Source organism: Thunnus albacares, chromosome 7 (genome assembly GCF_914725855.1).
Source record: "Thunnus albacares chromosome 7, fThuAlb1.1, whole genome shotgun sequence".
NCBI classification, from domain to species: Eukaryota; Metazoa; Chordata; class Actinopteri; order Scombriformes; family Scombridae; genus Thunnus; species Thunnus albacares.
The window spans coordinates 34,879,499-34,893,414 of record NC_058112.1 but is presented as its reverse complement, the minus strand read 5'-3'; the positions used below and the strand labels follow the sequence as shown (position 1 = coordinate 34,893,414).

Here is a 13,916-nt window from a genome sequence, read left to right as displayed (position 1 = left end):
AAGGTGAAACTGTCTCCTGATAGTTTGTGTGTAGGGAGATGGGCGGGAAGCTCAGGTGAGGGGAATGAGGTGATTGCAGTGATAGCAGGGCAGATGGGAGTGGCATAGTGCATCTAATGTTGAACACAAACTATATACAGTCATCACTACTGTGGTGAAATAAGATGCTCATAAAAACTGGCAACTCATTGTATGAATGAGTAAAATTACATGAGCAAAAGGACTGGATAACAGAAGTGTAACACATAAATGATGACGGATAAATACAACCTAAGAGAGTGATGTCTAGATGAAGAGTAACTAAGCCAACACTAAACAAGCCGCTCCATAACCAGCACTGTACATGACTAGATAGTCACATAAAGCAGTGAGGAAGAAAGTTGGTGCGAGTGAGACGTGAACTTAGTAGAGCCAGACTCACTCAGAGCTGAGAGGAAGATACATAGAGCCAGACTGTGACAAGGTAGAAAGTAAACATTGATGTCAGATATATTTACATATTTCCTCTTTCCTTAAAACATATAAACTACAAGTTTAAATTATTCCTACAAATTATGAGACATTCTCATCATAACATGAATTATTAAATAATGAATTTACAAACAGAATATCAATGAATGCAGATGCAAATAACAAATATATTTTAGAAAAAGTTGCTGCCAGTAGAAATGTGTATTCAGTGTCTGAGCAGTTACAAACTGTTTGATGGATCTGTTCACAATATAACATGCAGATGTTTGTCAAACAGTTTATTTCAGGAGAAATATGCAGAGATATTTCACGTTGTCTTTTGTCATGTTGGAGGACATCACTACATCACTATGCTGGCAGTGGTAACTGTACACCATTATTCATTTTTTAGACAGTACATCACATTTAAACTCCAGCACATGAAAAGACACTGAAGAGCTGTTAACACCTGTAGACTGACAGCTGACGTCACTTCAGATGACGCCTGAAAGGAAAGGACGTCCAAAAACATGTTTCCTTGATTCTTCTTCCCTCACATCTTTTCCTGCATCTCTCCCTTGTATCTAGGTGGGAGGGACTAAGACACAAGGATATGACTCACGTGAGCAAAGCAAGGAGACATTTAAGACAAATAAGAAGCAATCACTGTGGACTTTATAGAAGCATAAATGCAACTCCATTTTCTTTGCCTTTGTCTGCAAGATGAAACCAAAACAGAGAATCCCATTAAAAAGTCTGCAGTACAGCAGCAGAGAGAGTGAGGAGAGTTACTGAATAACTCAACTTTGATTTGAAGGGTAAATCACAACATGACACGTTTACATTACTTTCATTTTCAGACGCTTTTGTCCAAAGTGACTTACCTTTTTTTACATACATGTACAATTTTGGATTGAGTGTGTTGCTCAAAGACACTTGGACATGTGGACAGAAGGAGCTCAAGTTTCAAACCACCAACCTTGTGATTAATGGCCGACCAGCTCTGCCAACAGAGATAACTGAGCTATTCATCACATCTTAGTTTGTTTAGTGATCAAAATGCCTAGAATCTATATTTATTATTAAAGTGTATATTGTATGTATGTTATCTGCATTACAGACTTGATGGATGCGAACTCTCAGTGACTCACTGTGAAGTTGTGGCTTCAGCTCTGAAGTCCAACCCCTCCCATCTCAGAAAGCTGAACCTGGGCGAGAACAAGCTGTCTGTCTCAGCAGTGAAGCATCTGTCTGCTGGACTGGAGAGTCCAAACTGTAGACTGGAGACTCTGAGGTCAGTTCGCTGACTGTCTGTTACTATTGTTGATCTTAATGTTTAACAACTGAACCTAATTTATGTACATACATAACTTACATCCATGAAGTTATTTTTTTCCCATATTTTAATTTTTTACTGTACAAAGATTAGTCTGTAGTTATAAAAGATGACTGATTCTTAAAGAAACTATAAAAAATGTCCACTGTTAGTTGTTAAAGTCATGTAATGTTTATAATTTTTGGTAAAGAGTCACATCTGTATACAGAAGATCCTCTCAACTAATATCTGTTTTAAATGGATCAAGTTTACTTGATGAGGGAGAAATATCTCTTTATTATGTTCTTTAATGTGTTTTAATGAATAATGTCTGATCATTGATATTGATCCTTCAGAACACACACACACACACACACACAGGGACACAGAGATCAATGCAGGTGACCTCAGAGTCTTCAGTCCACACTGTAGACTGGAGACTCTGAGGTCAGACATCATTTCTTACTGCTGTGCTGAGATTAATATGATGTGACAGTTGTGGTGACACTAAACTGCAGACATAAAGCTGATATTATGCTGATCCACACTGAGGATCTTAATGGGAAAGTCTATTTTCTTCTTCAGTGGTTTAGTCCATTGACTGTGTCAGATTTCTATAGGTGACTTATTTAAACAGCATAAATGTTGTATATGAATGATTCTGTACCAGAGCTTTTTATAAACAGCTGATCACTGTAACTGTGATCACTATAAGCAGTTAATACTGTATACATTTAAACACAGCAGAAGGTCATGGTTTGGACTTTATTTAATTTTCTTTTTGTCTTCACAGCTTGAACAAAATGAGTGAATGAATAAATAAATAACTTCAAAATAACGCTGACACACTTTTATTTCTTAAATTATAAATGCTGAGCTTTTAAATAAAAGGGTTGTGAGTGTGAAAAGACTCTTGATGGAACCGTCTTTTGAGAGTCTGTTTCCGTCCGTCAGACATTCTTTGACACGCAGCTGAATTAAGCTTGACCGTTAACCTGCCACGGAGCAGCTAGTTCTGCTGACTAAGTTACCATGGTTACTGAGCTGGGACTCATATAAGCCGCGGTGATGGAACGAACTCTCACTTAAATTATCGAGGCTTATCGAAATAAACCAGACTATCCCGTTAGCCAGCTTGATGGAACATCCCTCAGGATTTAAATAAAACTAAACTGAAGAGGGGATGAGGTGCAGGTGGAGCAGGAGAACAGGAAAGAAGCTGAGTGGATGGTGAAGACACAGGGAGCAGGGCAGGACTAACGAGGCTGATGCAGGGCAGGTGTGGAGGGAAAGTGAGGAGGGAAAAGCAGGCTGGCTCATAAAAACTGGCAACTCATCGTATGAATGAGTAAAATTACATGAGCAAAAGGACTGGATAACAGAAGTGTAACACATAAATGATGATGGATAAATACAACCTAAGAGAGTGATGTCTAGATGAAGAGTAACTAAGCCAACACTAAACAAGCCGCTCCATAACCATCACTGTACATGACTAGATAGTCACATAAAGCAGTGAGGAAGAAAGTTGGTGTGAGAGAGAAGTGAACTTAGTAGAGCCAGACTCACTCAGAGCTGAGAGGAAGATACATAGAGCCAGACTGTGACAAGGTAGAAAGTAAACATTGATGTGAGATATATTTACATATTTCCTCTTTCCTTAAAACATATAAACTACAAGTTTAAATTATTCCTACAAATTATGAGATGTTCTCATCATAACATGAATTATTAAATAATGAATTTACAAACAGAATATCAATGAATGCAGATGCAAATAACAAATATATATTAGAAAAAGTTGCTGCCAGTAGAAATGTGTATTCAGTGTCTGAGCAGTTACAAACTGTTTGATGGATCTGTTCACAATATAACATGCAGATGTTTGTCAAACAGTTTATTTCAGGAGAAACATGCAGAGATATTTCATGTTGTCTTTTGTCATGTTGGAGGACATCACTACATCACTGTGCTGGCAGTGGTAACTGTACGCCATTATTCATTTTTTAGACAGTACATCACATTTAAACTCCAGCACATGAAAAGACACTGAAGAGCTGTTAACACCTGTAGACTGACAGCTGACGTCACTTCAGATGACGCCTGAAAGGAAAGGACATCCAAAAACATGTTTCCTTGATTCTTCTTCCCTCACATCTTTTCCTGCATCTCTCCCTTGTATCTTAGGTGGGAGGGACTAAGACACAAGGATACGACTCAAGTGAGCAAAGCAAGGAGACATTTAAGACAAATAAGAAGCAATCACTGTGGACTTTATAGAAGCATAAATGCAACTCCATTTTCTTTGCCTTTGTCTGCAAGATGAAACCAAAACAGAGAATCCCATTAAAAAGTCTGCAGTACAGCAGCAGAGAGAGTGAGGAGAGTTATTGAATAACTCAACTTTGATTTGAAGGGTAAATCACAACATGACACGTTTACATTACTTTCATTTTCAGACGCTTTTGTCCAAAGTGACATTTTTTTACATACACGTACAATTTTGGATAAGTGTGTTGCTCAAAGACACTTAGACATGTGGACAGAAGGAGCTCAAGTTTCAAACCACCAACCTTGTGATTAATGGCCGACCAGCTCTGCCAACAGAGATAACTGAGCTATTCATCACATCTTAGTTTGTTTAGTGATGAAAATGCCTAGAATCTATATTTATTATTAAAGTGTATATTGTATGTATGTTATCTGCATTACAGACTTTTTGATTGCGGACTCTCAGAGACTCACTGTGAAGTTGTGGCTTCAGCTCTGAAGTCCAACCCCTCCCATCTCAGAGAGCTGGAGCTGGGCCAGAACAGTCTGTCTGTCTCAGCAGTGAAGCATCTGTCTGCTGGACTGGAGAGTCCAAACTGTAGACTGGAGACTCTGAGGTCAGTTCACTGACTGTCTGTTACTATTTTCATTTTTTACTGTACAAAGTTTAGTCTGTAGTTATAAAAGATGACTGATTCTTAAAGAAACTATAAAAAAATGTCCACTGTTAGTTGTTAAAATCAATTAATGTTCATAATTTTTGGGAAAGAGTCACATCTGTATACAGAAGATCCTCTCAACTAATATCTGTTTTAAATGGATCAAGTTTACTTGATGAAGGAGAAATATTTCTTTATTATACTCTTTAATGTGTTTTAATGAATAATGTCTAATCATTGATATTGATCCTTCAGAACACACACACACACACACACACACACACACATAATGACACAGAGATCAATGCAGGTGACCTCAGAGTCTTCAGTCCACACTGTAGACTGGAGACTCTGAGGTCAGACACCATTTCTAACTGCTGTGCTGAGATTAATATGATGTGACAGTTGTGGTGACACTAAACTGCAGACATAAAGCTGATATTATGCTGATCCACACTGAGGATCTTAATGGGAAAGTCTATTTTCTTCTTCAGTGGTTTAGTCCATTGACTGTGTCAGAGCAATGTTGAGCTGCACATTTAAAACCTTCATATAACAAGAAGAATCTGCACTGGATAATTCACTCTGAACCACTAAAACTTTTTTTGTCTTTAATATTTAACAGTTTTTAACCTGCATCCTGTTGGGTTCAGGTGTTTGGAGTTTCCGTCTTCTAAACTTTAGGGCTGGACAAAAAATAAATAAAATAGTTGTGATTAATTGAAATTCTTATTTGAATGATCAATAATCGATTCTTGAAATCCAGAGAAAACTTTGCATTTGCACCTTTAGTCAGTGAACATGTGTACATGTGCACTGTGTTGTGTGTATGCAGTGGTTACTTATTGAAATGGTTCAGTTAGAACTGAGTGACGTGTGAAATGTCTACTTTGTGGAAATGGAGTTATCACAATGTGCACAAAAATCTTATTTCAAGTTTGAAAGTAAGGTAGATGCTAGCTGCTATATTAGCTGCCCTGAGTCATGACAGTCCCATAGAAGGATGGCGGAAGGAAGATTGAGGTGGACGAGCTTGAAAGAGGCAGCGGGAAGAAATCAGGAAGAAAATAGAAGAAAGAAGAAGAAATTTGAAGTTACAGTGATGATAGAGAGAAAGAAAGAGAAATCCACTTGGCTGGAATAAAACTGACTGGGAACAAGGACAGATTTGGAGTTCTGTTGAACAAACATGAAGTCGCCAGTTGGATTAAGGACAAACTTGGCGATGTCAACTTAGTTGATGTGAAAAGAAATGGATTGATCATTGTTGGATGTGTTTCACAGACACAGCTGAAGAAGTTGTTGGAAACATGAGTTAGATGGTTAGCAGGTGTCATGTTTCACACTTCATAGAAGCGTTCCAGTAAGTTGTTGACAGTCATTGAATGATCAGGATGAGTGACGGAGAAAAGTTTGAAACCAGACCAGGGGCCAGATGCATAAACGATACATACACACAAAAACCATGCACACACCATTTCTCGCACATAAACTGATATTTATAAACACAGAATGTGCGGTGAGAATGTGAACACCTCACGCATACTTTAGACCAGGCGTACACATGTTTTTCCTAAGAGATCTGAGGCTGATGTGATGAGGTGGAGATGAAATATAAGCTGAGAGACAGAATCTTTTAGTAAAACATTGTTTGTTCAGGTTGATAACCAGCTGCACTGATTGTGTGTGTTTTTGGGTTCTTTTGGGGTGTTAACACAGATATTTGTAAAATGCCAATCAAAGGTGCATTTATTAAATTAACATTGATTAATTATTTTTGTGTTTCATTTTGTCATTCCTTTAATTTCCATAGGAGCCAACATTTTATTTTGCTCTTATTATTGTTTTTATTTTATCCTTAGTTGTGGCACACCTTGTAAAGTCGGTTTAGATATGAGCTACAAACTACAACATTGATTCCATTTCTGAGATATTACTGCTGACGATGGTTCACAGTTCACGTGATGAATTAATGATATGGATGGTATAAAGAGCTGCACAGCCGTGTGTAATGGTGGCGCGTAATGACAGTTATTCTGGCTGTTGGAGAAACTCGCCGCTGCAACACAATTTAGTGAAACTGCACTTCTTCTTTCCCGTTTGTTTCATTGACAGCTGTACAGACTGATGAGGCAGGTGACCCATTGATATGAAAACAGCTGGTTCAGGGTGTGTCTTAATCCATTTATGGTTCATTGTGGGAGTGGAAATGAGGCTCGTGCACGTGCGTCCAGTTCCTCGACGACTGAGATTTATAAAACAGAACCATGCGTACGCACGGCTTTATAAATCTGATGAAAAGAATGCGTCTGCATGTTTGTGGTTTTATGCGTACACACAGTTTTAGTCATGAATCTACACAGAGTTTTATGCATCTGGTCCCTGGTGTGTTGCATTTTGAATGAGAAATCCTGCCTGACAAAGTATTCTTAGATCATATCAGTTACCCAGTAAGGCTGTTTGTTCCCAAACACATTCAGTGCAGACGTTGTTGGAAATGTGGACACAGCTGGCTTGTGTGTAGACATGTTTTGGGGATATGTGGTTAATGTGGAGATGAGACGTGCAGCAGCAGAAACTGTGAAAAAGAACCCCAGTGTAATCAGTGTGGGGGGAGACATGAGGCAAGCAGACTGTCCAAAGAGAAAGAAAGAGATGGAAGTCATGAGGATCAGGTCCAAGAGAAGGCTGAGCCATGAGGAAGCAGATAGGAATGAAAAGATTCAAGAAGTGAAGGAGAACTAATCAGGTAGGAAGCATGATGAATATTGTTTTTGTGAGGACAAGATGAAGTTCTGAGCACTTCTGTCCATGGTGATTAACTGTGCTGCTGAGGCAGAAAGGAAATCTGAGAGAATAGAGATTATTACTGGAGAGGAAGTGCAGAGGCTGCTGAGAGGCTTTCAGACTCTCTCAGAGCCTTGATTGAGAAGTTATATTAGAGAATGGGATGAGGGTGCGAATATATATATTAGTTTTATTTTATATATAATCATTTAGATTAAATAGGAGAACTGAGTCTTATTTTCAATCCAGTAGAAGGCAGTAATGTAACTGACAGTCCATGTGTTGCATTATGGGATAGCATTTATGTTTTTTAAATGTGCATAATGATGAAACTCTTGCAAGTGATGCAGGTCTTTTATTATTCTTGCTCAACTGTTTTGCACATGTAGGCCTAAAAAATATAGCTGTGTCATGTTTGAGTCTTTTTGCATTTTCACTTGTGTTTGGCTGCACAACATGAGTTTGTATAGATGGAGTCACTGGTGGAGCTGCAGAGTTTAAGAGGTGAAGTCACTACGTCTTTATTGAAGTAGCAGCATGTTGTCATTAATATCAATGAGAGCTCTTTTTCACTGTTTGTATTTGACAGTTTTTAACCTGCATCCTGTTGGGTTCAGCTGAGTTTCCATTTTATAAACTTCTACATTCTATCAATCAATCAATCAAACTTTATTTATATAGCACCTTTCAAACAAATAAAATGCAATTCAAAGTGCTGCACAGGTGACTGACAAAACGTAGGATGTTAAAAATGGATTTAGAGACTAATGAACACCAAAGCAATTAAAAAAGCAAAAAAGGTTCAATAAATAAGACAACAATAAAAAATGGGTAGTTAAGATAATAAAATATAAATAATAAAAGATAATACAAGCAATAAAGATAACAAAAAGTTGTCAAATACTACACATTATAAATAGATTAGTAAAATAGTAAAATGTTAATAAACAATTAAAAAAATAATTTATAATGATCAACAGTAAAATGTTGATAAACAAAATAGAATAAAATAAATCATGATGATAAATAAAATAAGTATAAATAATAAAACCATAAAATGATAAAACACTACATAAAAGCCAGACTAAACAGATGGTTTTTAGTTTATGTTTAAAAATATGTATATTTTCAGCTCCTCTCAGATCCTCTGAAGGCTGTTCCAGCAGCTTCTAAACCTTCTTCACATCTGAACAGATTATGAAACATTGAATGATTTAAAAAAGGAACTTTGTTTTCTAAAGTGACGTCATTTATTCTTTATTCAGATTGTGGTGGTGCAATTTGTCAGGGATCAGCTGTGCTTCTCTGGCCTCAGCTCTGAAGTCCAACCCCTCATCCCATCTGAGAGAGTTGAATCTGAGAGGAAACTACCTGCGGAGGAAAGACGTGAAGCTGCTGTCTGATCTTCAGGAGAGTCCAGACTGTAGACTGGAGACTCTGATGTGAGTAGAGAGTTGGAGTCAGTCTGTGCTGGTTTCAGCAGTATTGTATTAAACACAGTTAGTATCAAAGCAAAGATCCAGTATTTCCTGGTGAACCTTCAACCTTCTCAGTGGCTGCTTTCCTCAGTGAAGCTGTGAGAGGAGAATGGTGACAGGCTTCAGGATTGGACAGAAAGACAGAGAGAGAGAGAACAGTCAGCCAATCAGATCAGCCAGAAGCTTGTTGTGATCATGTGTTTGAGTTGATGTGAAGACGACTGTTGTTGTTGTGTTGATGTCTGCAGGAAATAAAGCTGGATTACAGCTGACAGCCTTACAAGATGTATAGAGACAGTGGTCCTCATCATCAAACTGTCCTACCATCAAATCTGATCTGAAAGTGTTTGTTCTCCCATTTCAACACTTAAGAATTGATCAGTTCATCTTTGTCAGAGCTCTAAGATCAGTCTGACTGCAGCCTGCAAATCACTGGCTCTGATTTCACACAAGCATCATTACGTTTAGTAACCATGTGGTCTTTATACAGACCAGAACCTCTGCTGAAGTCCAGGAATCACAGCAGCTGTTTAGCTGAGAGCTCTGACTGATTGTCATGTGATGATTTAACAGCAGGAAAGATCTTCAAATCCCACAGAGACTCTGTAACTTTCAACTTTTCTAACAGTTCACATGTATCAACAGTAAATCCATCAGTAAACTGATGAGTGAATGTCTCTGTTTCTGCAGTAATGATGTGTTCATGACTCTCAGCACTTTATTTCCTCTGTGTACTTGAGTGAAATCTGCAGAGTAAACAGACTTGATAGCAAAAGTCTGTGCAGGTGTGTGAGCTTGGAGCTCAGTGTGTTCACTCCAACACGTTAACATGAGAGCTGAAAGGAAACAGGCTACGCTGCACAGCTGTTCCACTTCTGGTCTGAACAGGACTGAAGTCCCTGCTGCTCTTTATACTGGATGTGCTGCATCACTGACTCACAGCTGATGAAGTGAGTCTCACTAAACACTGATTTATGACCTCTGTTGTTTCTTCTTCTCTCATCAGATGGGAGTGATCTCTGTCAGAGTGTGAGTGAACATCCAGGAGTGTGTGTTGAGAGAGGATCAGCTGGATCCTGATGATCCATCTGGACCGGAGTCTGGATCTGGATTTTGTCATCTTCACTTAAGTCTCTTAACTGACTACAAACTGAACAGTTATCTCTGGATTTTGTTGAATCAGCACTTTACAGATGTGTTATACATGAGCTGTTTGATGCAGAAAAGATTAAAAACAGGTGTTATAAGTCAGACTCTGACCCTGGGCCCATATTTATCAAGCGTCTCAGAATCACACTGAGAGTTAACGAGGACTAAAACTAGTTAATGAAGCAGAAGAGAATTTACTGTGACTGTCAGCAGGAGAAGGATTACTCCTGGGAGAGAGTGAGACGTCACTGTTTTACCACAGTCAGAGCAGCAAAGTAGAAATAATGATGACGTGTTGTAGTTTTCTCACAGTCTCAGCTGGAAATATGAAACAGTGGTAATTTGGTATATTATGTGTATAAGCAGGTAACCAGGCAGGTAACTTACCAAGGTTATGGACCAAAACTATGATGCCAAAATTCATAAGATGATATTTACAAAGTGTAAAGAAAGCCTGAGAAATAAATGTAGCCTATATGTTAATGAAGATAACAGGTAATTAGACTCAGCTGTGTGAAATGATCTTGGTTCAGCCACATGGTTTCACAGCCTGTAATAGTGCTGCATCTTGCACATATTGCACAGACACATGTTGCAAACCCTCTCCATGAAGAACATCTTCTCTTCCACTGTCCAATTCCTCTTTCAACTACACCCCAAGTTAACTTGTGTTCTCTACATGAAGGTAAATACAGCGTAACAATAGAAACATATATTGTTCAGGTGCATCCTCCTCTCTCAAATATCAGGCTGTAGCTCTGCTGTTATTTGAAGGAGCCTCAATAAAAAATAAGCCTATAAAATATTTGAGCTGTTGTAATGAAGTTGAGATATCCTTCATTATGCAGCTGACATGATTGTGTGTAAATCAAAGTTTTAGTGGGCTGTAACTGAGGACCCTCGTCATGCTCATTATCTTTACGATGTGCATTAAGCCAGATCAAAGTTTGATTCATGACTTCCATCATTGTTGCTTCTGACAGAATCGTCACTGTTGCACAGCTGCATTTTCCCCGTTACCATAAAGTGTAACATTGTGAGGACGTTCTGTATTTATTTAAATGATGTTCTGTAGAAACATCATGTGTTCTCCTCTGCATCACACACAAAGTCAGTCTCACTAATGATTCTGTTTTAGTCCAAACAATCTTTTAATAAGCTCAGTGTCATCAAGCGTTCCCAAAACATCTCTCCTCTCAGGGAATATCTCTGCCTGATCTCCATCTCCTGCAGCTCCTAAATATTGGCAGGGTAGGAATCATTTACCAAGTTTGGAAAGTTGATAAAAGGCTTTTTCTCCTAAAAGTAGAAGCAAAGATGTGTCACTCTGATCATTTTTGGCCAGTTAGGAGTGATTTCCTGCTCTGAGACGCTTGATAAATACAGGCCCAGATGTGACAGATTGGATGTCCACAAATTTCATTCAGTTAAATTGTGAAAGAATTTATCATTGGTCCAGAAAACCTGCATGCAGGTCAAATCATTGTAGGAGAACCAGTTGATCTTTGTTTTTTCTGCAATCTCCAAAATAGCCCAAAGAAGGCCTGGGCTCAATCAACAATAACTTCTAACCTCTAAAGACATGGATGTATATTCAACTTCATCTGGAAATGCCCTCAGGTAAACTGAGAACCCTTTCTTCACTTTAAAGTTTTAGTTTTGACTCCTCACAGAACCATCTCCTCACCCCAAACTCTCCTCAAACTGTGTGGGACAATCCCAAATGGAAGTTATGACACTAATGATGCTACATGCTTTACCAACCCAAGTTTCAGAGGATACCGGATTAAAGGACCCTTTCCTTGGACAAATGCAGAGAGACTGTTTATCATAGTGAAACCTCATCCATTTGTTTGATGAGTTTGGACAACTCTACCTACATTTTATGTTCTCTTTTCACCTTCTAATCTCATACACACACACACACACACACACACACACACACACACACACACACACACACACACACATTCCAAAGCACATCCTCCCCTGTTGCTTTCACCCTGGTGTGACTTCAGATAAAGATAGTCCAGACCTGTCGTAAATTCAGTTAAGCCTTTCTGTGTTCCTTAAAACCAGAAGTTTGATTCAGTGTTTCTTAAGTATATAATCATCTTGTAATCTATATATTATTGGTCACAAAGTAATTCCTGTTAAACCAGTCCAACTCGATCTTTCTGTTATAAAGTATAGCTGAGATAGAAATATCTAACTTTAATTGTTCCATAGTAATGGAACCACAGTGCCATCTAGTGGACAACTTTCAATGAGGTTGAATGTTAAAGACAGACCTCTCCCGGTGTATGATGCATAATGTTTTATTATTGTAATATCTATTAAATTACCATTAAACTCTATATAACTCAGTAGGAATGTGATATGTATGAAAGATACTTTGATAAACAAAGAAGTAACACTAGTAGTTATAAAGTATGTTAGCTAGTATGAAAAGTAATTTGTTAAATAACTATAGTATGTTTTAATTAAGCTGCATTGATGATTGTTAACTTTGTGTGTTAATGGATGTATAGCCAACAAACTACATTCTGTTTTAACCTCATCAAAGGATTAAATTCAGGTATTATGATGGTGATTACATTATAGATGTGTGTCTCTGAACATTTGAGTAACGTATCGTACATTTGCAATGTAGGGTTAAATCTGGATGATCATGGTGAGATAGTTGAATGGTTGAAATGTAATCAACTCAGGGAAGATCACGTGTTTTCTTTTGCGCGGGAGAACATCTATCTCCACCCACACAGGCCCATCTTAGCGCCAGCCCTGATAAAAACAGCGTGCTGGCTACGCTCGCTCTCTCTGATACCCCGATACTCTGCTACGTAGACATACGTTGCGTCCTGAAGACTTCCGCCATTTTAATTTTCTCCACACTTTTTCTTTTGTATCACGTGATCTTCTAAGTTAACTTTTTTCCCCCTTAAGGCACGTGCAGTATTGTTACTTCAGTAAAACAAATTTTATGTTGGAATTCTTTCACGCATTTTATTTTGAAGTATAGTTTTGTTCGGCCGGCGAGATTATTATTGGAGTTATTTAGTAAGAAAGTCATTCAGTCAAAGACTTCAATTAAAACGATCCGCTCTCTATGGATCAATACCTCTTCAAGGTTTCAAGACCTTTATCCTTCTTTGTATCGGTGAACCCTGTGGTGATCTGGAGAATCACCTGAAGAAGCTGTAACTACATCACTTCTCCTTAAAGGCTCCCGCAACGTTCACGAGAGGAAACTCACCACGCAAAGTAGGCTGAACAACGCTACTCCTGCTCTCCATCTCCTTCATGATTAAGAGTTGGTGTCGTTTAAATTGAACTCTCTGGTTAATTCCTTAGAGAAGTTAAGTGAAGAATTAATTCTCCGTTAATTACGCTTTCATTAACATTTCACCATCACTCATCCATAACTTCATATATGCCATTTAGAACATTTATTCTGGTTGATTATTCATTTATCTGTTTGCATTGAAATCTCATTTATTTACTGTTCATTATTTAGTTCAATAAATATATCTTTATCAGCATGTCGTTGTCTGTGGCTTCAATTTAAGCAGAGAATTAGATCACTGCATCGTAACACACTACATCAGACGTGAGACTGATAAGTTGTTTCTGTGTTTCTTCCCGGCACAGTTAAATTAGACTAATAATGGGAAGTGGTGCCCCTTTTCAAACGAGGATTTTGTATTAATAAAGATGATGTTCCTTCATCATATCTTGGTTCTATGGTGAAAAACTTTGTATTTGTATTTTTGATTCCAGTCTAAGTTTTGATGATCATATCAGCAG

General features: G+C 38.1%; 1 protein-coding gene across 2 annotated transcripts in view; it reads left to right on the top strand.

Annotated features, from left to right (window-relative positions):
• LOC122985147 (protein NLRC3-like) overlaps window positions 1-13,916 on the top strand; it is a 52,820-nt gene that overhangs the window by 17,539 nt on the left and 21,365 nt on the right. The window contains exons 4-5 of one of the 2 annotated variants that reach the window (XM_044355582.1): window positions 1,571-1,744; window positions 8,748-8,924. In XM_044355582.1, the coding sequence (XP_044211517.1) occupies window positions 1,571-1,744; window positions 8,748-8,924 (351 nt within the window). Of the gene's footprint in view, window positions 1-1,570; window positions 1,745-3,952; window positions 4,142-8,747; window positions 8,925-13,916 lie in introns of those variants that run through there. The other variant, XM_044355583.1, reaches the window with a different exon arrangement.